The 27,390-nt window shown below is 38.3% G+C and overlaps 2 protein-coding genes across 4 annotated transcripts; both read right to left on the bottom strand.

Annotated features, from left to right (window-relative positions):
- Positions 1 to 11,923: 11,923 nt before the first annotated feature.
- Positions 11,924 to 20,089, bottom strand: LOC132559407 (uncharacterized). 3 transcript variants are annotated; one of them, XM_060224020.1, is made up of 4 exons: positions 20,029 to 20,089; positions 16,388 to 16,468; positions 15,900 to 15,957; positions 11,924 to 14,202 (listed from the first exon to the last, which is right to left on the bottom strand). In XM_060224020.1, exon 4 carries the CDS (start codon positions 14,182 to 14,184, stop codon positions 12,616 to 12,618), a length of 1,569 nt encoding a protein of 522 aa, XP_060080003.1. In that variant the 5' UTR covers positions 14,185 to 14,202; positions 15,900 to 15,957; positions 16,388 to 16,468; positions 20,029 to 20,089; the 3' UTR covers positions 11,924 to 12,615. The 3 variants fall into 3 exon arrangements, with proteins under 3 accessions (XP_060080003.1, XP_060080002.1, XP_060080004.1); XM_060224019.1 differs by lacking the exon at positions 20,029 to 20,089 and adding an exon at positions 19,211 to 19,543; XM_060224021.1 differs by lacking the exon at positions 20,029 to 20,089 and adding an exon at positions 19,211 to 19,543 and having other exon boundaries at positions 15,914 to 15,957.
- A 6,608-nt stretch (positions 20,090 to 26,697) lies between these two features.
- LOC132559412 (uncharacterized) lies at positions 26,698 to 27,114 on the bottom strand. Its single transcript, XM_060224024.1, has one exon. It carries the CDS (start codon positions 27,112 to 27,114, stop codon positions 26,698 to 26,700), a length of 417 nt encoding a protein of 138 aa, XP_060080007.1.
- Positions 27,115 to 27,390: the final 276 nt, after the last annotated feature.

Genomic DNA, 27,390 nt, shown 5'->3' with positions numbered 1-27,390 from the left:
CTGATGGTAACTACACAATAGTGTCACCACTGATGGTTACTACACAATAGTGTCACCACTGATGGTTACGACACAATAGTGTCACCACTGATGGTCATGCTGATGGTCACTACACAATAGTGTCACTACTGATGGTTACAACACAATACTGTCACCCCTTATGGTTACTTCACAACAGTGTCACCAATGACGGTCAAAACACAATAGTGTCACCACTGATGATTACTACACAATAGTGTCACCTATTATGGTTACTAAACAATAGCGTCAACTATTATGATTACTACAATATAGTGTCACCACTAATGGCTACTACACAATAGTGTCAGCACTGATGATACCAACACAATAGTGTCACCACTGATGGTTACTAGACAATAGTGTCACCACTGATGGTTACTACACAATAGTGTCACCACTGCTGGTCACTACACAATAGTGTCACCACTGATGGTTAATACATCAATAGTGTCACCACTGATGGTTACTACACAATAGTGTCACCACTGATGGTTACTACACAATAGTGTCACCACTGATGGTTACTACACAATAGTGTCACCACTGATGGTTACTACACAATAGTGTCACCACTGATGGTTACTACACAATAGTGTCACCACTGATGGTTACAACACAATAGTGTCACCACTGATGGTTACTACACAATAGTGTCACCACTGATGGTTACTACACAATAGTGTCACCACTGATGGTTACTACACAATAGTGTCACCACTGATGGTTACTACACAATAGTGTCACCACTGATGGTTACTACACAATAGTGTCACCACTGACGGTCACTACACAATAGTTTTACCACTGATCGTCAAAACACAATCATGTCACCACTGATGGTTACTACACAATAGTGTCACCACTGACGGTCACTTCACAATGGTGTCACCACTAATGGCTACTACAAAATAGTGTCACCACTGATGGTTACTACTCAATAGTGTCACCACTGATGGATACTACACAATAGTGTTACAATGATGGTTACTACACAATTACATCAGATGGTTACTACACAATAGTGTCACCATTGATGGTTACTACACAATAGTGTCACCACTGATGGTTACTCCACAATAGTGTCACCACTGATAGTTACTACATAATAGTGTCATCTCTTACGGTCACTACACAACGGTGTCACCACTGATGGTTACTACACAATAGTGTCACCACTGATGGTTACTACACAATAGTGTCACCACTGATGGTTACTACACAATAGTGTCACCACTGATGGTTACTACACAATAGTGTCACCACTGATGGTTACTACACAATAGTGTCACCACTGATGGTTACTACATCAAAGTGTCACCACTGATGGTTGCTGTAAAATAGTGTTACCACTGATGGTTACTACACAATAGTGTCACCACTGATAGTTATTACACAATAGTGTCACCACTGACGCAATAGTGACACCACTGATGGTTACTACACAATAGTGTCACCGCATATTGTTGCTTCACAATGGTGTCACCACTGATGGTTACTACACAATAGTGAAACCACTGATGGTTACTACACAATAGTGTCACCACTGATGGTTACTACACAATAGTGTCACCACTGATGGTTACTACACAATAGTGTCACCACTGATGGTTACTGAACAATAGTGTCACCACTGATGGTTACTACACAATAGTGTCACCACTGATGGTTCCTACACAATAGTGTCACCACTGATGGTTACTACACAATAGTGTCACCACTGATGGTTACTACACAATAGTGACAACACTGATGGTTACTACACAATAACACCACTGATGGTTACTACACAATAGTGTCACCACTGATGGTTACTACACAATAGTGTCACCACTGATGGTTACTACACAATAGTGTCACCACTGATGGTTACTACACAATAGTGTAACCACTGATGGTTACTACACAATAGTGTCACCACTGATGGTTACTAAACAATAGTGTCACCACTGATGGTTACTACACAATAGTGTCACCACTGATGGTTACTACACAATGTTGTCACCACTGATGGTTACTACACAATAGTGTCACCACTGATGGTTACTACACAATAGTGTCACCACTGATGGTTACTACACAATAGTGTCACCACTGATGGTTACTACACAATAGTGTCACCACTGATGGTTACTACACAATAGTGTCACCACTGATGGTTACTACACAATAGTGTCACCACTGATGGTTACTACACAATAGTGTCACCACTGATGGTTACTACACAATAGTGTCACCACTGATGGTTACTACATAATAGTGTCACCACTGCTGGTCACTACACAATAGTGCCACCACTGATGGTTACTACACAAAGTGTCATCACTTATTGTTGCTACACAATACTGTTACCACTGATTGGTACTACACAATAGTGTCAACACAGATAGCAACTATACAATAGTGTCACCACTGACGGTCACTTCACAATGGTGTCACCACTGATGGTTACTACACAATAGTGTCACCACTTATGGTTACTACACAATAGTGTCACCACTGATGGTTACTACACAATAGTGTCACCACTCATTGGTATTATATAATAGTGTCACCACTGATGGTTACTACACAATAGTGTCACCACTGATGGTTACTACACAATAGTGTCACCACTGATGGTTACTACACAATAGTGTCACCACTGATGGTTACTACACAATAGTGTCACCACTGATGGTTACTACACAATAGTGTCACCACTGATGGTTACTATACAATAACGTCATCACTGATGGTTACTATACAATAGTGTCACCACTAATGGCTATTACAAAATAGTGTCACCACTGATGGTTACTACACCTCAGTGTCACCACTGATGGTTACTACACAATAGTGTCACCAGTGACGGTCAATACACAATACTGTCACCACTAATGGTTACTTCACAACACTGTCACCAATGACGGTTAATAAACAATAGTGTCACCACTGATGGTTACTACACAATAGTGTCACCACTACACAATAGTGTCACCACACTGATGGTTACTACACAATATTGTCACCACTGATGGTTACTACACAATAGTGTCACCACTGATGGTTACTACACAATAGTGTCACCACTGATGGTTACTAAACAATAGTGTCACCACTGATGGTTACTACACAATTGTGTCACCACTGATGGTTACTACACAATAGTGTCACCACTGATGGTTACTAAACAATAGTGTCACCACTGATGGTTACTACACAATAGTGTCACCACTGATGGTTACTAATACACCACTGATGGTTACATACAATAGTGTCACCACTGATGGTTACTACACAATAACATCAGATAGTTACTACATAATAGTGTCACCACTGATGGTTACTACACAATAGTGTCACCACTGATGGTTACTACACAATAGTGTCACCACTGATGGTTACCGTACAATAGTGTCACCACTGATGGTTACTACACAATACTGTCACCACTGATGGTAACTACACAATAGCGTCGCCACTGATCGTAATGACACAATGGTGTCACCACTGGTGTTCACTACACAATAGTGTCACCACTGATAGTCACTACACAATAGTGTCACCACTGATGGTTACTACACAATAGTGTCACCACTGATGGTTACTACACAATAGTGTCACCACTGATGGTAACTACACAATAGTGTCACCACTGATGGTTACTACACAATAGTGTCACCACTGATGGTTACTACACAATAGTGTCACAACTGATGGTTACTACACAATAGTGTCACCACTGATGGTTACTGTACAATAGTGTCACCACTGATGGTTACTACACAATAGTGTCACCACTGATGGTTACTACACAATAGTGTCACCACTGATGGTTACTACACAATAGTGTCACCACAGATGGTTACTACACAATAGTGTCACCACTGATGGTTACTACACAATAGTGTCACCACTGATGGTTACTACACAATAGTGTCACCACTGATGGTTACTACAAAATGGAGTCACCACAGATGTTTATTATAGAATAGTGTCAAGACAGATGGTTACTACATAATAGTGTCATCACGGATAGTTACTATACAATAGTGTCAGAACTGATTGTGTCTACACAATAGTGTCACCACTGATGGTTACTACACAATAGTGTCACCACTGATGGTTACTACACAATAGTGTCACCACTGATGGTTACTACATAATAGTGTCACCACTGCTGGTCACTACACAATAGTGTCACCACTGATGGTTACTATACAATAGTGTCACCACTGATGGTTACTACACAATAGTGTCACCACTGATGGTCACTACACAACAGTGTCACCAATGACGGTCAATACACAATAGTGTCACCACTGATGGTAACTACACAATAGTGTCACCACTGATGGTTACTACACAATAGTGTCACCACTGATGGTTACTACACAATAGTGTCACCACTGATGGTTACTACACAATAGTGTCACCACTGATGTTTACTACATCAAAGTGTCACCACTGATGGTTACTGAACAATAGTGTCACCACTGATGGTTACTACACAATAGTGTCACCACTGATGGTTACTACACAATAGTGTCACCATTGATGGTTACTGTACAATAGTGTCACCACTCATGGCTATTATACAATAGTGTCACCACTGATGATTACTACACAATGGTGTCACCACTAATAGCTACTACACAATAGTGTAACCACTGATGTTTACTACACAATAGTGTCACCACTGATGGAAACTACACAATAGTGTCAACACTGACGGTCACTTCACAATAGTGTCACCACTGATGGTTACTACACAATAGTGTCACCACTGATGGTTACTACACAATAGTGTCACCACTGATGGTTACTACACAATACTGTCACCACTGATGGTTACTACACAATAACTGTCACCACAGATGGTTACTACACAATTGTGTCACCACTTATGGTTACTACACAATAGTGTCACCACCGATGGTTTCTACATTAAAGTGTCACCACTGATGATTACTACATAACAGTGTCACCAATGACGGTCAATACACAATAGTGTCACCACTGCTGATTACTACATAAAAGTGTCACCACTGATGGTTACTACATAATAGTGTCACCACTGATGGTTACTACACAATAGTGTCACCACTGATGGTTACTACACAATAGTGTCACCACTGATGGTTACTACACAATAGTGTCACCACTGATGGTTACTACACAATAGTGTCACCACTGATGGTTACTACACAACAGTGTCACTACCGATGGTTACTACACAATAACCTCACCACAGATGGTTACTACATCAACATGCACCACTGAACGTTATTACATAAAAATGTCACCACTGATGGTAACTACATCAAAGTGTCACCACTGATGGTTACTACACAATAGTGTCACCACTGATCGTCACTACCCAATAGTGTCGCCACTGATCGTCAGGACACAATGGTGTCACCACTGGTGTTCACTACACAATAGTGTCACCACTGATCGTCACAACACAATAGTGTCACCACTGATAGTTGCTACACCATACTGTCATCACTGATGGTCACTACACAATAGTGTCACCACTGATGGTTACTACACAATAGTGTCACCAATGATGGTTACTACACAATAGTGATGGTTACTACACAATAGTGCCACCACTGATGGTTACTACACAATAGTGTCACCACTGATGGTTACTACACAATAATGTCACCGCTGATGGTTACAACACAATAGTGTCATCACTGATGGTTACTATACAATAGTGTCACCACTGATGGTTACTACACAATAATGTCACCACTGATGGTTACTACACACTGATGGTTACTACACAATAGTGTCACCACTGATGGTTACTACACAATAGTGGCACCACTGATGGTTACTACACAATAGTGTCACCACTGATGGTTACTACACAATAGTGTCACCACTGATGGTTACTACACAATAGTGTCACCACTGATGGTTACTACACAATAGTGTCACCACTGATGGTTACTACACAATAGTGTCACCACTGATGGTTACTGTACAATAGTGTCACCACTGATGGTTACTACACAATAGTGTCACCACTGATGGTTACTAAAAATAGTGTCACCACTGATGGTTACTACACAATAGTGTCACCTCTGATGGTTACTACACAATAGTGTTACCACTGATGGTTACTATACAATAGCGTCACCAATGACGGCCAATGCACAATACTGTCACCAATGATGTTTACTACACAATAGTGTCACCACCGATGATTACTACACAACAGTGTCACCATCGAAAGTAACAACATAATAGTGTCACCACTGATGGTTACTACACAATAGTGTCACCACTGATGGTTACTGTACAATAAGGTCACCACTGATGGTTACTACACAATAGTGTCACCACTGATGGTTACTACACAACAGTGTCACCACTGATGGTTACTACACAATAGTGTCATCAGTGATGGTTACTACACAATAACTGTCACCACAGATGGTTACTACACAATTGTGTCACCACTTATGGTTACTACACAATAGTGTCACCACCGATGGTTTCTACATTAAAGTGTCACCACTGATGGTTACGACACAATAGTGTCACCACTGATGGTTACGACACAATAGTGTCACCACTGATGGTCATGCTGATGGTCACTACAGAATAGTGTCACCACTGATGGTCACTACACAATAGTGTCACCACTGATAGTTACTATACAATAGTGTCACCACTGATGGTTACTACACAATAGTGTCACCACTGATGGTTACTATACAATAGTGTCACCACTGATGGTTACTACACAATAGTGTCACCACTGATGGTTACTACACAATAGTGTCACCACTGATGGTTACTACACAATAGTGTCACCACTGATGGTTACTACACAATAGTGTCACCACTGATGGTTACTACACAACAGTGTCACCAATGATGGTTACTACACAATAGTGTCACCACAGATAGTTGCAACACAATAGTGTCACCAATGATGGTTACTACACTACACGAAAGTGTCACCACTGATGGCTACTACACAATAGTGTCACCACTGATGGTTACTACACAATAGTGTCACCACTGATGGTTACTACACAATAACATCAGATGGTTACTACACAATAGTGTCACCACTGATGGTTACTACACAACAGTGTCACCAATGATGGTTACTACACAATAGTGTCACCACTAATGGCTACTACACAATAGTGTCACCACAGATAGTTGCAACACAATAGTGTCACCAATGATGGTTACTACACTACACGAAAGTGTCACCACTGATGGTTACTACACAATAGTGTCACCACTGATGGTTACTACACAATAGTGTCACCACAGATGGTTACTACACAATAGTGTCACCACTGATGGTTACTACACAATAGTGTCACCACTGATGGTTACTACACAATAGTGTCACCACAGATGGTTACTACACCATAGTGTCACCACTGATAGTTACTACACAATAGTGTCACCACTGGTGGTTACTACACAACAGTGTCACCACTGATGGTAACTATACAATCATGGGACTCTTGGAGACATCTATGTTTTGATATGTTAGACATGTGGAGGCATCTAGCGTCATCATGATATTTGAGACCGTGGGATCACAGGGATTTGTGGAGACATTTAACGATATTACTATATATTAGACCGGGAAATCACAGGGACTTGTGGAGACATTTAACGATATTATGATATTTGAGACCGAGAAATCACAAGGTCTTGTGGAATAATCTATCGGTATTAATGTTTGTGAGACCGTGGAATCACAGACACGTGTGGAGACATATACCTGTTTTATAATATGTGGGACCAGGTAATCACAGGGACTTCTGCAGAAAGTTTACGATATTATAAAATGTGAGACCGTGGGATGACAGGGACTTGTGGAGACATGAAACGATAATATGATATGTGAGACCGGGGAATCACGGGGACTTGTGGATTAATTAGTGACTGGGGAATTACAGGGACGTGTGGAGACATCTAGCGGTATTATGATATGTTAAGTTCTTAAAATCACAGGGACTTGGGGAGATATCAAACAATAATATGAAATGTGAAACTGGGGAATCACACGGACTTGTGGAGACATCTAACGATAATACGATATGTGAAACCAGGAAATCATAGGGACTTGTGGAGACATCTAACGAAAATATAAGATATGAGATCGGGAAATCACAGGGACTTGAGGGGACATGAAACGATAATACGATATGTGAGACCGGGGAATCACGGGGACTTGTGACTAAATAAGTGATATTCTAACATGTGTGACTGGGGAATTACAGGGACGTGTGGAGACATCTAGCGGTATTATGATATGTTAAGTTCTTAAAATCACAGGGACTTGAGGGGACATGAAACGATAATATGATATGTGAGACCGGGGAATCACACGGACTTGGGAAGACATCTAACGATTATATAACATATGAGACCGGTAAATCACAGGGACTTGAGGGGACATGAAACGATTATATGATATGGGAGACCGGGGAATCACGGGGACTTGGGAAGACATCTAACGATAATACGATATGTGAAACCGGGGAATCACGGGGACTTCTGGATTAATTAGTGATATTCTTATATGTGAAACTGGGGAATCAAAGGGACTTGTGGAGACATCTAACGATAATATAACATATGAGACCGGGAAATCACAGGGACATGAGGGGACATGAAACGATAATATGATATGTGAGACCGGGGAATCACGGGGACTTGGAAAGACATCTAACGATAATACGATATATGAAACCGGGGAATCACGGGGACTTGTGAATTAATTAGTGGTATTCTAATACTTGAGACTGGGGAATAACAGACTTGTGGAGTCATCTATCGGCGTTATTACATGTGACATCGGGGAAAAACAAAGACTTGTGGAGTCATCTAGCGGCGTTATGACATGTAACACCGGGTAATCACAGACTCGTGTGGAGACATATAGCGGTATTATGATATGTGAAAAAGCCGGATCACAGGTACCTGTGGAGACATTTAACGATATTATGGTATGTGAGACCGGGAAATTACAGGGACGTGTGGAGACATCTAGCGGTATTATGATATGTTAAGTTCTTGAAATCACAGGGACTTCAGGGGAAATGAAACGATAATATGAGATGTGAGACCGGGGAATCACAGGGACTTGTGGAGACATCTAACGATAATATAACATATGAGACCGGGAAATCACAGGGACGTGAGGGGACATGAAACGATAATATGATATGTGAGACCAGGAAATCACAGGGACTTGAGGGGACATGAAACGATAATATGATATGTGAGACCGGGGAAACACACGGATTTGGGAAAACATCTAACGATAATAGGATATGTGAAACCGGGGAATCACGGGCACTTTGGATTAATTAGTGGTATTCTAATACTTGAGACTGGGGAATAACAGACTTGTGGAGTCATCTATCGGCGTTATTACATGTGACACAGGGGAAAAACAAAGACTTGTGGAGTCATCTAGCGGCGTTATGACATGTAACACCGGGTAATCACAGACTCGTGTGGAGACATATAGCGTTATTATGATATGTGAAAAAGCGGGGTCACAGGTACCTGTGGAGACATTTAACGATATTATGTTATGTGAGACCGGGAAATTACAGGGACGTGTGGAGACATCTAGCGGTATTATGATATGTTAAGTTCTTGAAATCACAGGGACTTGGGGAGATATCAAACAATAATATGAAATGTGAAACCGGGGAATCACAGGGACTTGTGGAGATATCTAACGATAATATAACAGATGAGATCGGGAAATCACAGGGACTTGAGGGGACATGAAACGATAATATGATATGTGAGACCGGGGAATCACAGGGACTTTAGGGGACATGAAACGATAATATGATATGTGAGACCGGGGAAACACACGGACTTGGGAAAACATCTAACGATAATAGGATATGTGAAACCGGGGAATCACGGGGACTTGTGGAGACATCTAACGATAATATAACAGATGAGACCGGGAAATCACAGGGACTTGTGAAGACATCTAACGATAATATGATATGTGAGACCGGGAAGTCACAGGGACTTGGGGAAACATATAACGGTATTATGCTTTGTGAGACCGGGAAATCACAGGGATTTGTGGAGACATCTAACGATAATATAACAGATGAGACGGGGAAATCACAGGGACTTGAGGGGACATGAAACGGTAATATGATATGTGAGACCGGGGAATCACACGGACTTGGGAAAACATCTAACGATAATACGATATATGAAACCGGGGAATCACGGGGGCTTGTGGATTAATTAGTGGTGTTTTAATATGTGAGACTGGGGAATAACAGACTTGTGGAGTCATCTAGCGGCGTTATTACATGTGACATCGGGGAAAAACAGAGACTTGTGGAGTCATCTAGCGGTGTCATTTCGTGTGACACCGGGGAATCACAGACTCCTGTGAAGACATCTAACGGTATAGTGATATGTGAGATATAGGGGATCACAAGGACTTTTGGAGACATTTAACGATATCATGGTATGTGAGACTGAGGGATCTCAGGGACTTGTGGAGACATCTGACGATATTACGATATGTGAGACCGGGAGATCACGGGGCCTTGTGGAGACATTTAATGATATTATGGTATGTGAGACTGAGGAATCGCAGAACCTTGTAGAGACATTTAAGGATATTATGGTATGTGAGACTGAGGGATCTCAGGAACGTGTGGAGACATCTAGCGGTATTATGATATATGAAACCGGGTTATCACAGGGCCTTGGGGATACATCTAGCGGTATTCTGATATATCCAACTATATAATGACATGTGAGACCGGGGGATCACAGGGACTTGTGGAGACATTTAACAAGGAATCATAGCGACTGGTGGAGTAATCTATCGGTATTTTGATAACTGATACCAAAGAATCCCAGGGACTTGGGAAGACCTCTAGAGGTATTTTGATATGTGATACCGGGGAATTACTAGGGCTTAGGAAGTCGTGGAACGGTTTCTAGATATAAGGTCAAATGGGGAATTCGGTATGACTTGTCGTGTGAACTAATGGTATCATGATATTTTATCACACCGGCGAATCAGATGGACTTGTGGAGTTATTAAGCGGTAAAATGATATGTGAGATCGAGGAACACAAGGGCGTGTGGAGACATCTAACGATATTATGATATGTAAGACCGGGAAATTAAACGGGCGTGTGGAGACACCTCATGGTATTATTATAAATGACATCGGGGAATCCCAGGGACTTGGGTAAACACAGGGACGTGTAGAGACATCTAGCAGTATTATACTAATACGTGACACCAGGAGACCACGGGAACTTCTATAAACTATTAGTATTCTGATATTGTGTCACATCAGGGAATTTCAGTGATTTGTCGTGTCAATTATTGGTGTCTCCTGATCATATGTCACACCGGGGAACAAGATTTACTAGAAAAAAAATCTCAATATGATACAGGTAATGAAAAAGTAATAATATTCTCAACCTGGTATCTCACATCTAACACGTATCTTTTCTTTTAAATCTGTAAATGTTTCTTTTTATTTATTCATATTTCATGTGAGATCGCAAAATACATTTGATACATCGTAACCCGTCTGAGAAACGATCAACGATCATTGGCGAAATTCTGTCAAATTTTGTGTATCCTTGCTTTTAAAAAGAATCCCCGAAATTGTATTTGTGAAAATATGGGGCATGTACACCGGACCGACAGATGATCTCATCTTCTTGATCGTCAAATTTGCGTAAATACGTGAGCATTCAAGTATTCTGTATCATCAGACCCCTAAGTATTCTGACACTTTTTTTGACACATATATAACAGAAAAACATCAACAGAAAAATTAAAACACCAATATAATTTCAAAGTATTTTATTGCTGATTCAATGACAAATATACAAAACACACTATACACAGATAGGGATACAGTATACATGTACATTATAAGACATTGGTCACCTCTAAATACACAACATAACTTTATACTGATTTTAACTGCAATCAGAAAGAAAAAAAGGAAGACAAAGTTTTAACACATTAAAGTGAATTTCATACTGATTTTACACACAGATGTAGTTTACAAAGGGAACGATGTGGGTGGTGACACCAATACATTTTGCTGACGAACATCGTTCATTTAAACGGTATTGTTTCTGTTACATGTAAATATTATTTACAAAGTTTGTTACCAGGGTAACTCACTAGAATAACATATATCTGTCTAGTTCTGTCTGTAGTAGTAGTGTCAACACACTGTACTGTAGTAGTACTGTTACACACTGTACTGTAGTAGTACTGTTACACACTGTACTGTAGTAGTACTGTTACACACTGTACTGTAGTAGTACTGTCACACACTGTACTGTAGTAGTACTGTCACACACTGTACTGTAGTAGTACTGTTACACACAGTACTGTAGTAGTACTGTTACACACTGTACTGTAGTAGTACTGTTACACACTGTACTGTAGTAGTACTGTTACACACTGTACTGTAGTAGTACTGTTACACACTGTACTGTAGTAGTACTGTCACACACCGTACTGTAGTAGTACTGTTACACACTGTACTGTAGTAGTACTGTTACACACTGTACTGTAGTAGTACTGTTACACACTGTACTGTAGTAGTTTTACATTGCTACCCCCAAACCTTACCCACAGAACATCCTCCCTGTCTATACCTACAGCCACTGTCCCCACTCTGTCTGTGTATATGATCCTGAGGAACTCACCATCTCCACTGAGGAGTAGGACCCTACGGTTGTCATAGTCCCCTATGATGAGGTTCCCCACACTGTCATACACCACACCATAGGGGTCAAATGTTACACGTCCTGTTTGTGGTGTTTGTTTATATGTACTGGGGATGTCACCTCTATATACAAACACTTCCTGGAAGTCAGTATCCATGACAACAACACGTCTGTTTCCATCACCACCGTCACTTTTACTGCTGAAATCAATCACTGTGACATTGTGAGTTACTGGACACTCTGACATCCTCCATGGTGTATACACTAATGGTTTCCCAGTCCCTACAGCCATTGTAGTGAGTACCATTTGACCTTGTGTAGTAAATTTACAGATGTGTTTCTTCATCCCCACAATGATATGGTTACTGGCTGTAACACATATACACTGGGGTCTCTCCTTGGTTCTGAATTTGTTTGTAAGTCGTCCTGATACCAGCTCCATGATGTTGTTTTTACTGTCACAGACCCACAGTGTGTGTGTTGTGGGTGATAGACTGATGTCAGTGATGTTAGTCGTGTGTGTGACCTTCTGTACTACTTTACCCTCCCTGTTAAGGAGAGTTAATGTATCACTGTAATCCCTGGTCCACACCTGACCATCAGTGGTGGGACATATAGACCCAATGTCACATGGAGACCTCCACTCCTTCACCACTTTGGTCTCTGACAGTAGTGCTTTACTTATCACTGCTTTCTTCCCTTTTACTCCTGTTTGTTGTTGTTTAGAGGATTGTCCCTGGTCATGTGATACTGAGATTGACCGATCCTGGTCAGTTGTTTGACCTGAGGTGATAATCGTCCCTACGGCCTGTTGTAGATGATGTTGTGGATTTGTGTTAGGTGTGAAGATGACCGTACCCAGGACAGGTTTGACAGGGAGATGTAATGAGGAATGTATATCTGTGTCATAGATGTCCAGGTGAGAACCACGTTGTAGAGTCACCTTACATTCCTGTAGTTGTTGTTTCAGCTGTCTGTTGTACATCTCCAGTTCTTGTTTGTATTTCTGTATCATCCTGGTGTTGTCCTCTTCCATCTGTTTATACACTGAGAGTGTCTGTGCTGTAAATAGATCGAGTTCATGTTTTAGTTGATCTGTTTGATTTTTTAGTTGCTGTGAAAGTTTCTCAAAATGACTGGTATTGTCTTTGAGTAATGAATCAGCAGAAGTTATATATTCCCTGACTTCTACCAGGTCATTTTGTTCTGTTTTGTTGATAAAGTTTGTAATTTCTTGTTTCTTTTGAGGAGTAATTTCACTGAGTTCACAAAGAGGGTGACTTCTGTGAGTTGTTGACAAACATGCATGGCAAATGAGTTGATCACATTTCTCACAGTAAAGATCCAAGCGCCTCCCTTTGTGGTCACTACAGGTGGACTGGCCTTTAGGACGGAAAGCGGTTTGGCTGATGGGTGTTGCCATGATGAAGATCTGAGAAATCTGAAAGAACAAAAATTACTAGTTATATAAATTTACAGATATTGAAATAACAAGAAACTAACACTCTCACAAAACAACAAAACACCCCAGAGTGATATTGGTACTCACCATTGTTTGATATTAATCTGTTATTCAAAAGTTGGATTGTTCCTTTCTTTTCTCTTCTTGACTCTTTTTAAAATTGCTTTTAGTTTAAAAGTTATTTTAACAAAGGCCTAGTGGCCTTGACAATCACCTGAGATAAGCAATATTGAATAAAAAAGGTTAAAGGGTAGTTATCAAGTGTCATGAAACAGAAATTGTGACACTGAATACAGTAAGTCAGTGCCAATATATGCATATCATCAAAACTGTCACCTTATAGTAATAATCCTTACCAAGTTATTTCTAGTGGGAAATACACCAATGTTATCTCAAAAATGCAATCTTTCTATGAAAATTACAGTAAAGTTTAAAAAAAACTTCCCTGGGAAGAAATGTGTGACCCATTTTGGTTATTGAAGCATTTTCCATGCTTCCATTTATACAGACCATTTTATTCTACCATAATCTGGGCACTGAGAAAATTTTTTTTGACCCCATTTCCAAATGAAATCAAACAAATCATTCTTAAAAATCTTGTTTCTCCTGTATAAACGTTAGTAAATTTTACCTCCTCCATACAGAGAAATGGGAGACCCTGGGGTCATGAGACTAACGATAAAGCACCTTGAGATGTATTTGGGTCTTAAGAAGATTTTTGAAATCTAAGTCAATTTGACCAATTCTGGCCCATCCCTCAGGCCTCTGTTGGGTGGGGACTGTATAATTCACACTTTAGGTTCATGTAAGGCCAGGGGAGGTTTCCGCAAATTTTCATTGAAATCACATCAGGAGTTTTTGAGAAGAAGTTGAAAATGATTGTTTACGGACGCACAACACTGGATGAAGGTGATTGCAATAGATCACCTGGAGACTTTGTCTAAGATGACCTAAACACATTTATTTCTCTAATCAGTTCAATTACTAAAGGAGCAAAATTTGGGATAAAACGGGAACCTACATATGAAATTTGAGAAAGATCTGTTAAGTAATTCTCAAGAAATTATAATAACAAACTTTCATTGTCAAAATGCAAGATGGCTGCATCTGTTAATAGCCATTTTGTTTCTTCTTATCAAACCCAAAATCAAAAGACAAAAGGGCACAACTAGGGACTAAGAGAAACCTACATGAAAAATATCAATCCAGTACTTCTCAAGAAATAGTGATATCAAGACCTGTTCACAGACGATTGACAGACAATGGATGGACGACAGACCACAGATGTAGGGCATTCTAAATAAATCACCATCTAATGATGGTGTGCTGATGAAAAGTGAACAAAGAATGTCAGTGAGTTTTTGTGACATTAATGTTACTGATATATGTATATTCTGGTACATTTTACAACTTATTCCTGATTGCATTGTTGTAACCTCATAAAGCAGTTATGATAAGACAATTTTGTGAATAAGTATCTCTCACCAAATCAAGTTGGATAAACTTTTTTCTTAAATGTAGATCAAAGGTCTAAATGTAGGTCACAGTAACCTACATACGGGACACATTTCCTTACCAAGGTGAACCTTATATTCAAAATATAAAGTTTTAGTTACATGTAGTGTAGGCGATATTTCTCAAACACATTCCCAAAATTAATTACTTTCAAAACTCACCTTTTTATATTTACCTTCAGCTGAACACAAATGCCACCTTTAAATGTTGCTTAAAATTCTGAAAATAGGAAAAAAAAATATCTGTAACCATTCTGAAACACATGTTCATCATCAAATAATTACAGCCTTTGAGTGCAGATGTAAATACCAATGTCAGTACAAGTGATTTGTACCTAACAATCAGAATAGGACATACATAAAAGTGTTTGTTTTACCTCAACATAGGACACAGTTCACAGAACAGGACACAAGTGTTTATTCCAGTCCTCAGAACAAGACATAATTATTTGTTCTAGTCACTAGAACAACAGCATTTAACTTGCCACTGTAAGACCTATTTGCTAATAATATATGGTACACAAAATATTTCATGAATGAAGTGAAATCATTTTTTTATGTTTCTATAAGAGTTACTTCCCTTGATTATTCACTTGAAGACAGACATACCTTGTATCTCACAGATCAATCCATTTAACACATCCACTTACCAAATGTTATGTCCAAACTTTCAACTTGACAAGTGTTTTCTGTTTCTTCAATAATTGCCTCAAAACACCACCATATTTAACCTAGATTGAAAAGATAAGAAAAACTTATACAATTCTACATAGGGGACAAATGAAAATGTTATGATTGCCTGATGTTGTACAGGCACTATATAGTTTAGCCTCAGACTAATTGAATCAGAATTTGTTTGGTTTTTTGTTATGATTGGAATATTATGTAACTGAAAAAATGTGATCAAATATCAACCACTGGAAACCTCTACGTTACCACTCAAGATAGAAAATTAGTTATCAACCAATATACAACTACAAAAAAATATATACTGATATAATAGTCAAACCAAGTTACCACTCAATATGGAAAATTACTGTTATCAACCAATGTATAGTTACAAAAAATATATACTGATATAATAGTCAAACCAAATTACCACTCAATATGGAAAATTACTGTTATCAACCAATGTATAGTTGCAAAAAATAAATACTGATATAATAGTCAAACCAATCTGGGGTCTAGTGGAGTTCCTGAATCTTACAATGTAATATTATTATCCATTTAGAAAATGTGGCTTTAATGCTGGACAACAGATGAACACATTTGAGCAGTAGAACTTGCACACACTGTATATATATCAACATCGTGTATTTTTAAAGCCATTCCAGAATGAGCCTCCAGCTTAAACTATGTTGGTCCAATGAAGCCTACATCTCTGTTAAAGTACATTTGTACTCTTGAGGTATCATGAAATAGACAACCCTGAAACTAACATTTTCATGTGGATTACATTTCTCAAAGTCAAAGTAGTGGGCAACAAGGAGACTAGGACTGTTTCATGTAAAAGTAGAAAATTTAAATAAATGGTTTCTGAAAATTTATATTATGACCAAGCAGGTGTGCTGAAAAAAGCTATTACAGTACTGTTCCTTTGGTCAGGTGTGCTGATGTCAATGACTTAGTGTTTTTTTTTTTTTTTAAATAAATATTTTATATACCAGTATATAGAATTTGCATTATGGAGCCAAAATGCCAAGAGGGTAACTATGCAGTGCTACATGTATGTTTAGTAATACATTAAAGGATACTCAGTTTTAAAAAGACTGCTTGAAAACTGATATATTAAAAGGCTAAAATGAACAAAAGGCAACAATATAAAATGATCACATACAGTTTATGATGTTTATTCTCTTTTAGAGTTTGTTTTGGGCCTGAAAGCCAATGTCTGTTTTTAGGATATTATTCATTATTATTACTCAAAATTGCAAAATATTGAACTAATAATTCTAAGAAGATATGAACTATTTCCAATAGCAAAATAAATAATGTTATATTCAAATATAAACTATAGTAAAGTTTACTTCTCTCCAAGGGAAAATGTGAGACCCTAGGGCCATGAAATTCACACTTTTGGTAAAGCATCTGAAAGCCTTTCCATCCATAAATGGGATTTGAAAAGATCTTTTTTTAAAGTTTTTAAGACCCCTTTTTGGCCCTACCCTGCAGGCCCCTTTGGGGTTGGGGACCATATCATTTACAATTTTGTTAAGTTATGGAAGGTTTTTGTAAAATTTCATTGAAATCTGTTTGAAAAAAGGGCGTCAAAATAGATAACCCTGGGAATTTGCCTTTTATATTAAACAACAATTTGAATATGTTCACCACACTGAACTTGGCTTTTGGGTTGATGTTTTATTCACCATCTTTCAAGCACTGCCTTTGGATTTTTTATCATTATTATTTTTGCTCCATATAAAGGCCCTCGTCATCCATCAGCTGAATGGATCATTGGGATACTTTATATCATCATTCTTATTCACAGTTTGTAACATTGTCTTTGTTTTATGTTCTATATACCATATATATGTGATGCAACTCACTTATTCAGGTGCTCTTAAAAAAGAAGAATTTGGGACTTAAAATCAGAGATTGAACAGTTACCTCCCTTCCCTTATATGATTTCTTTATATTTTGATGATTCAAAAATCTAAAGCAGTATTCCAGAGGAGTTTAGAGTTTGCTCGATCAGGCCCTTGGAAATTTTACAAATTGATCAAGTGACTGTTGAAATTCTTAAAGGAGGGAGTAATAAAAAAACACCTTGCCCCTGCCAAGGTTTAAACTAATGACCCTGCGGTCATATATAGTCACTCTACTTTTCAGCTAAAAGGGAAATCCTCACTAGCTAGTTAAGTGACTTGTACTCAACTTCAACACTAATTCCTTCTTCAAGCAGTTTTCAACCCCCTACACAACAAGAGCACGGCTTGTTTTATAATGCTAAGAAAGCATCTCAATCATCTACAGCTATACTTATCTGCTCGACTTAAAGAACATTCTCAATTGATGAGGCTTAAGAGATATAGGACTTGTGCTCCTAACTTCCTGTTTTTTTATAGAACAAGATCAGGGGAGAAACCATGATGAAACACATATGGTACACATGGTATATATATATATAGATATATAAATCAAAATTGATTATCTGAAACTGAAGGTTTTAGTTTCTAATAACATTTTGTAATAAGGAGGTAAATAATAGTTAATCTGGATGTAGAATCTTAATTGCCACAACACTGCAAGGTGAGAAAAAAGTTTTCTGTTAGAGTTACCTCCCTTATATCACCAGATATATATTTGGGTAAAAATATCATTGTTCGAACTAAAATATACTTAGCAAGATACCTGTCGATTTAGAATGAAATATTTTGACTAAATGCAAATAATCTGGTACCAGATGAACGATTTACAATATGCTTTCCCAGTGCTCCAGATAACTTTTTGACATGTGGGGTTTTCACTCCTACCTTTATAAATTGAGGGGTTTTTTCACCCCTGCCTTCATCAAGTGTATGGGTTTTTCCATATTAGGGTAACACTGAATTTGTAAACATTTTTGACAGCGCCATATTTGCTATGCGACTGGTTTATAATCACGATCAAGAAAGCGCTTGTTACGAGTTTCGTTTACTTGATAAGTGTCTGTTTGACTTAGATTATTGAGTTTTCTAACTACGTAATATTGGAGCCGGACATTGACGCAGAGTCCGGATTTCGCACGGGTTAATGACGCAAATCTTATTTTTTTCCTAGCGTGAAATTAGAAATATTGTGCGTGAAAACGCATTCACGCAGGCTATCTGGAGCACTGCTTTCCTATGAAGTGTATAACTATAACAGAACACATGTCAGCAGAATATTGCCAATTATCCGCGAGGTGAAAACACAGTAATGAAAATCTCATATACTAAAAAAATCAATGACTTAATACAACAATAAGGTTTCATCAACGTGGAGTTACTTCTACTTATTCGCTTTGTCTGTGCCTTATTTCACTCTTACATTTCAGCCATTTTAAGCGACTATAAACCTTTCCAAGCTTTTGAGGTTTTATTGACAGAACATAATCTGTCAGACTCCTGTGTGGACTGACATCAGGAACGTAAAATCACTTTTATTCTCCGATCAGTTAAGCCATTACCTCTCCCATATATTTGCATTTTGAAAATGAAGGTACAGAACTAACAATGTCGTCATGAGTGTCACGAAGAACATTCTCATTCAAGGGGAACTCTGGCTTAACTATTAAACCACGGACTACAGAAAACCATGTCCGTAGTTTTACCTGATTTCTTTCTCGACGTCATCATTTATAAACGATTTTAAAAAGGAGTAATTCCAATTCGCATCTTCAATATCAATCGCGCCTTTTTGCCTGGAATCTTCATCTTCCATTCCGCTGTCGTCTGCACAGACTTTCCCGTCACCGTCGTCGAAACGCTTGAAAGTCTTTAACTTGATGTAGGGGAAGTAACTCTGATAATATCACGACCTATTTCTTACTGCATTCTTTGGTAAAAAATTATTTGTTTTGTTTTTTTAAAGCTTTTATACTTTTACAATAAACAGTCTTGCTTCTTCGAGAAGAAAATATTTTCTTCTTATATCCATTACAGTATAGCAGAATAATTTCTGACTTGCTTGATGGTTTAACGTTAATTAATTCACACATATACAAGACCTTCCTAAAATGTGTTGTTGTTGAAAATAAAGAGTAAAAAAGAAAGAAAGATGCGTAAAAACTATGGGAGTGAACGGGAGGTGAAGAAATGAAATATATGAGAATAAATGTTGAGTAAAATGCCCATACACGAAAATACAGGAATAAACTCAGGACAGTTTTCTAGAAACAGATTAATGTATACCTCCCTGTATTGGCCCATCCCCTACCTCAGCTACTGCCAGCTTTTTCTATCTAAAATATATATTGCCGTTTTGTATCAATAACATGTATGTGCTCAAGCGCTACCATCCCATACACTAAAATATTTAAACTGACATGTATATGTACTGGGGGTAGAAAGTCTATTTTAGATCAATTCTGAATTACCCAGGACACGGTGCATGAATCTGATGGCAGTAATCTTATATATTCTATGTCCGGAAGACAACGCAGCGAAACAAATTAATACTGATTCTGTCTCAAAATCTTTGACACGTTTTCTTGTCATATCAATGCTCTTTAGCTGTCTCTGACAACTTTTTATCTATTTATTTAACATGATCTAAGATGAAAGAAAAAAAATACAATTGAACTATGATTAAATTTACAGGTAACACGTTTTAAATTGCATTCAAATTACCTGGTTAATCTACAGACCAAGGATCAAAATATCGAACAAGTATCTGCAGGCATTTGTAAATAACCATGTAAGTCATGAATCTTGAGTCCAAAATCCTAATTTTTTTACCATAACTGTCACCCGATTTTAAAGAAACTAAAAACCAACATAAAAATGCTAGGTATTTGATTTCTGAGTTAAAATCTTACTGAAGTAATTTTCATGGGCAGATGACGAGGGATAAATCACACATTGTGATGTAAAGTACTTTTTGTGTTAAAGAATTTATTATAAACTGAATAAAAATATCAACAACAACTTCCTAAGTAATATTTCTCCCTACCACAACAGCTGTTGTACTTGTGTCTTTATAGGTAAGTATAGATAGGTACGTGTGTAACTAGTAATTAGACACACCTGTACTGTAGAAAGAACACATGTGTAAGAGGTAACAAGACATACGTACGCTGTAATTGAATATACCCTCGTATTGAATAAAAAAACAAAATTGCATTCCACCTCAATATACCTCAGTACACAACTGTTCTGGGTCACCTGTTGTAAGACATATTACTTCATAACCCTATCCAACACTCGCCCTTCACCCTATCGCAATTCAATTTCAATTATTTTATTACCTTAGGCCTTCCGACCTCAATCCACACCCTCTCAGAACCGTCTGTTGTATCACTTACATCTTACACACACAACCCCACCCTACCTTGCCTCACCCGAATATACCTGGATGTTTACGGTGGTGAGGTATGAGGAAGCTAACTCTGCTACTCAACACTTCTGTTTACCTAAATTAACACACATACATGGAAAGCATAAAATACAAACACTACAAAGATAATCTATACTCACAACAAACATCCATACACACCATAACAAACATTCATATACACAATTACAAACATCCCTACACAACATAACAAACATCCATACAAACCATAACAAACACCCATACACACCATAACAAACACCCATACAAAAAATAACAAACACCCATACACAAAATAACAAACACCCTTACACACGATCACAAACACCAATACACACCATAACAAACATTCATATACACAATTACAAACATCCATACAAACCATAACAAACACCCATACACACCATAACAAACACCCATACACAAAATAACAAACACCCATACACATGATCACAAACACCCATACCTACCATAACAAACATCCATCAACAACATAGCAAACATCCATACACACAATAACAAACATCCGTACACACAATAACAAACATCAATACACACCATAACAAACATCAGTACACACAATCACATATATCAGTACACACCATAACAAACATCCATAAACACCATAACAAACATCCATATACACAATAACAAACATCCATACACACCATAACAAACATCCATACACACCATAACAAACATCCATACACATCATAACAAACATCCATACACACCATAACAAACATCCATACACATCATAACAAACATCCATACACACCATAACAAACATCAATACACACAATAACAAACATCCATACACACCATAACAAACATCCATCAACAACATAGCAAACATCCATACACACCATAACAAACATCCATACACATCATAACAAACATCCATACACACCATAACAAACATCCATACACACCATAACAAACATCCATACACACCATAAGAAACACCCATACACACAATAACAAACGCTCATACACACCATAACAAACATCCAAACACACAATAACAAACATCCATACACATAATAACAAACATCCATATACACAATACTAAACATCCATACACACCATATTAAACATCAATACACACAATAACAAACATCCATACACATCATAACAAACATCAATACACACCATAACAAACATCCATACACACCATAACAAACATAACATAACATCCATACACACAACATACACATACACACCATAACACCACACCAATACACACCATAACACACCATAACAAACATTCATACACACCATAAAAAACATCCATACACATCCAACAAACATCAAACATCCATACACACAATAACAAACATCCATACACAACATCCATACACACCATAACAAACATCCATACACAAAATTACAAACATCCATACACACCATAATAAACGTTCATGCACACCATAAAAAACATCCATATACACAATAACAAACATCCATACACATCATAACAAACATCAATACACATCATAACAAACACCCATACACGCCATAACAAACATCCATACACACCATAACAAACATCCATACACACCATAACAAACATCCATACACACCATAACAAACATCCATACACATCATAACAAACATCAATACACATCATAACAAACATCCATACACACCATAACAAACATCCATACACACCATAACAAACATCCATACACATCATAACAAACATCCATACACATCATAACAAACATCAATACACATCATAACAAACACCCATACCCACCATAACAAACATCAATACACACCATAACAAACATCAATACACACCATAACAAACATCAGTACACACAATCACATATATCAGTACACACCATAACAAACATCCATACACACCATAACAAACATCCATACACACAATAACAAACATCCATACACACCATAACAAACATCCATACACACACAATAAATATCTATACACTCCTCAAGTTGTACATTATTTGTGAGAGAAAAGAGATATCGGACTTGACGGGGCTTAATTCCTCCTCTCTCCGGTATATTGTACAATTTTTGGCTCATCTCCGTAATATTTTTTGTAGTTTGTTTACATGTTCGGTGATAGGACATATCTGTACTGAAGATAGACATACATACGTATTTGTTAATAAGGCAAACCAGTACTGTACTAGATGTAAAAACACATGTGTATTAGGTAATGAGACATATGTTTTCTGTAATTAAATACACACGTATGTTGGGTAAAAAGTTATACTGCATTCCACCCCACTATACTTCACTACACAATGGTTCTGGGTCATCTGTTGTAAAAATAAATTAGTTTATAACCCTACCTCACCTCTCACCCTCTGTGGGCTGTCTCTTGTATCCCATACAACTTATACAAACCATCCCGTCCTACCTTACTAAGCCAAATACATTATAACTTACCTGGATGTTTACGGAGGTGAGTTATGAGGAAGCCAATTCAACTACTCAACACTTCTGTTTGTCAAAAGAAACACACATACAAATGTCTTATTGCTGTGGACCAAGTTATTGTTCCTCTCTTCCCCCAAATAAACAGATGAATGCCTGGTACTGGGGATCTACATGTACAAACTAACAAACAGATAATATTAGTTCCTTGTTGTGTGTCGTTGCTAGCAGTGACGATCAGGTGGGTAGATTGCACATGTGATCTGTTGAGGTTATTGTTAAACTTCTGCAGTTCAACTGCTGCGCAGTGTCAGATAATTATTGTGTTGACGCGAGGCAGTTATAGCTCATTCTCACTAGATATCGAGGTTAATCCTGCCATACATCAGTATGAATATTAACTTTCCCTTTTCCTCATATTTTGATAGAGAAGCATTTCAGTACTTAATATTTCCCTAGTGAATTTGCATTTTTACTTTCTGCCGTTTCCAATACACAGCAAATTGAATTCTAGATTTTACAAACTCGACTGTAATAATTTCCATTACTTACTTACCATGACGGAAATCTTCATATGAGGTCATCTTTGTCAAGGAGAAACAACATCGTCAAACAACCACCACCATGAACAGTACAAATATAGCAAACATCCATACCCTCGGTAACAAACATCCATACACACATTAGCAAACATCCATATACACGATAACAAACACCCATATACACAATAACAAACACCCATATATACCATAACAAACATCAATACACACCATAGCAAACATCCGTACACACCATAACAAACATCCATACACACAACAGCAAACATCCATATACACCATAACAAACATCAATACACACAATGACATACATCAGTACACATCATAACAAACATCCATACACATCATAACACACACCCATACACACCATAACAAACATCCGTACATAACTTAACGAACATCAATACACACAATAAAAACACCCATACACACCATAACAAACACCCATATACACCATAACAAACACCCATATACACCATAACATACATCCATACACACCATAACAAACATCCATAAACACCATAAAAAACATCAATACACACAATAACATACATCCATAAACACCATAACAAACATCCATACACACACAATAAATATCTATACACTCCTCAAGTTGTAAATTATTTGTGAGAGAAAAAGAGATATCGGACTTGACGGGTCTTGATTTCTCCTCTCTCCGGTATATTGTACAATTTTTGGCTCATCTCCGTAATATTTTTTGTAGTTTGTGTACATGTTCGGTGATAGGACATATCTGTACTGAAGATAGACATGCATACGTATTTGTTAATGAGGCAAACCAGTACTGTACTAGATGTAAAAACACATGTGTATTAGGTAATGAGACATATGTTTTCTGTAATTAAATACACACGTATGTTGGGTAAAAAGTTATACTGCATTCCACCCCACTATACTTCACTACACAATGGTTCTGGGTCATCTGTTGTAAAAATAAATTAGTTTATAACCCTACCTCACCTCTCACCCTCTGTGGGCTGTCTCTTGTATCCCATACAACTTATACAAACCATCCCGCCCTACCTTAATAAGCCAAATACATTATAACTTACCTGGATGTTTACGGAGGTGAGTTATGAGGAAGCCAATTCAACTACTCAACACTTCTGTTTGTCAAAAGAAACACACATACAAATGTCTTATTGCTGTGGACCAAGTTATTGTTCCTCTCTTCCCCCAAATAAACAGATGAATCCCTGGTTGTGACTTGGGATCTACATGTACAAACTAACAAACAGATAATATTAGTTCCTTGTTGTGTTTCGTTGCTAGCGGTGACGATCAGGTGGATAGATTGCACATGTGATCTGTCAAAATTATTTTTAAACTTCTGCACTTTACCTGTGTCACAGTTTTAGATAATTATTGTGTTGATGCGAGGAAGTTATAGCTCTTCTCACTAGATATCGAGCTTAATCCTGCCATACATTAATATAAAAAATAACTTTCCATTTTCCTTCACATTTTGATAGAGAAGCATTTTAGTACTTAAAATATTTCTAGCGAATTTGAAATTTTACTATCTCCAGTTGGGCTTTGACCTAGAAACATCTTTCCACAAAAAAATCTGCCTCTCGGACTTTTGGTTTACCAATATTTTACAGGTTTCAAAAAAACATTTCTATGCGACTTCCGATATGCGTGAAAGTAGTTTCTTTTCGCAAACCTTGTCAGACAGCATCTTATGAACCTATCAGCCAAAATACCATGCTTCTGCGCGATTTGTTTTTTTCAGATGAAGATGTTGCTAGGTTTTAACAAGTTCGACCCTTGTGACTTAGAATGAGGGTAAATTTTTTTTGACACACCTTGCCGAGCTTCATCCTAGGAACCTATCGGGCAAATACCATGCCATAAGGCTGAGGTAAATCATGAGGCTGAGGTCTGTTATGTCATTAGGTTGTCTGTCATGAGGCTGAGGTCTGTCATTATGCTGAGGTCTGTCATGAGGCTGAGCTCAGTTAGATACTGAGGTCTTTCATAAGGCTGAGGTTTGTCATGAGATCCAGGACTGTCATGAGGCTAAGGTCTGTCATGAGGCTGAGGTCTGTCAGAAAAATGAGGTCTGTCATATAGTAAAGGACCGTAATGAGGCTGAGGTCTGTCATGCGGCCCAGGACTGTAATGAGGCCCAGGTCTGTCATGAAACTGGGGTCTGTCTTGAGGCTGAGCTCTGTCATGAGGCTGGGGTCTGGCAAGAGGCTGAGGTCTGTCATGAGACTGAGGTCTGGCAATTGGTAAAGGACTGTAACGAGGCCCAGGTCTGTCATGAAACTGAGGTCTGTCTTGAGGCTGAGGTCTGTCATGAGGCTGGGGTCTGGCATGAGATCCAGGACTGTCATGAGACTGCGGTCTGTCATGAGGCTAAGGTCTGTCATGAGGCTGATACATGTCACGAGGCTGATCTCAGATACTGAGGTCTTTCATAAGGCTGAGGTGAGGGCTGTCATGAAACTGAGGTCTGTCATAAAGTAAAGGACCGTAATGAGGCTGAGGTCTGTCATGCGGCCCAGGACTGTCATGAGGCCGAGGTCTGTCATGAGGCTGAGTCTGTCATGAGGCCGAGGTCTGTCATGAGACTGCGGTCTGCTATGCGGCCCAGGACTGTCATGAGACTGAGGTCTGTCATGCGGCCTAGGACTGTCATGAGGCCG

The sequence above is a fragment of the Ylistrum balloti genome, unplaced genomic scaffold (assembly GCF_031769215.1).
Source record: "Ylistrum balloti isolate Yb309-2 unplaced genomic scaffold, AGI_CSIRO_Ybal_v1 Utg370908, whole genome shotgun sequence".
Classification (NCBI taxonomy): domain Eukaryota; kingdom Metazoa; phylum Mollusca; class Bivalvia; order Pectinida; family Pectinidae; genus Ylistrum; species Ylistrum balloti.
The sequence above is the reverse complement of the archived record's forward strand: the minus strand, read 5'-3'. Positions and strand labels throughout refer to the sequence as shown.

Bases quoted from the DNA above. Each gene is read 5' to 3' on its own strand.
- LOC132559412 (XM_060224024.1), bottom strand. From the start codon at position 27,114: ATGACAGACCTTAGCCTCATGACAGACCGCAGTCTCATGACAGTCCTG.
- LOC132559407 (XM_060224020.1), bottom strand. From the start codon at position 14,184: ATGGCAACACCCATCAGCCAAACCGCTTTCCGTCCTAAAGGCCAGTCC.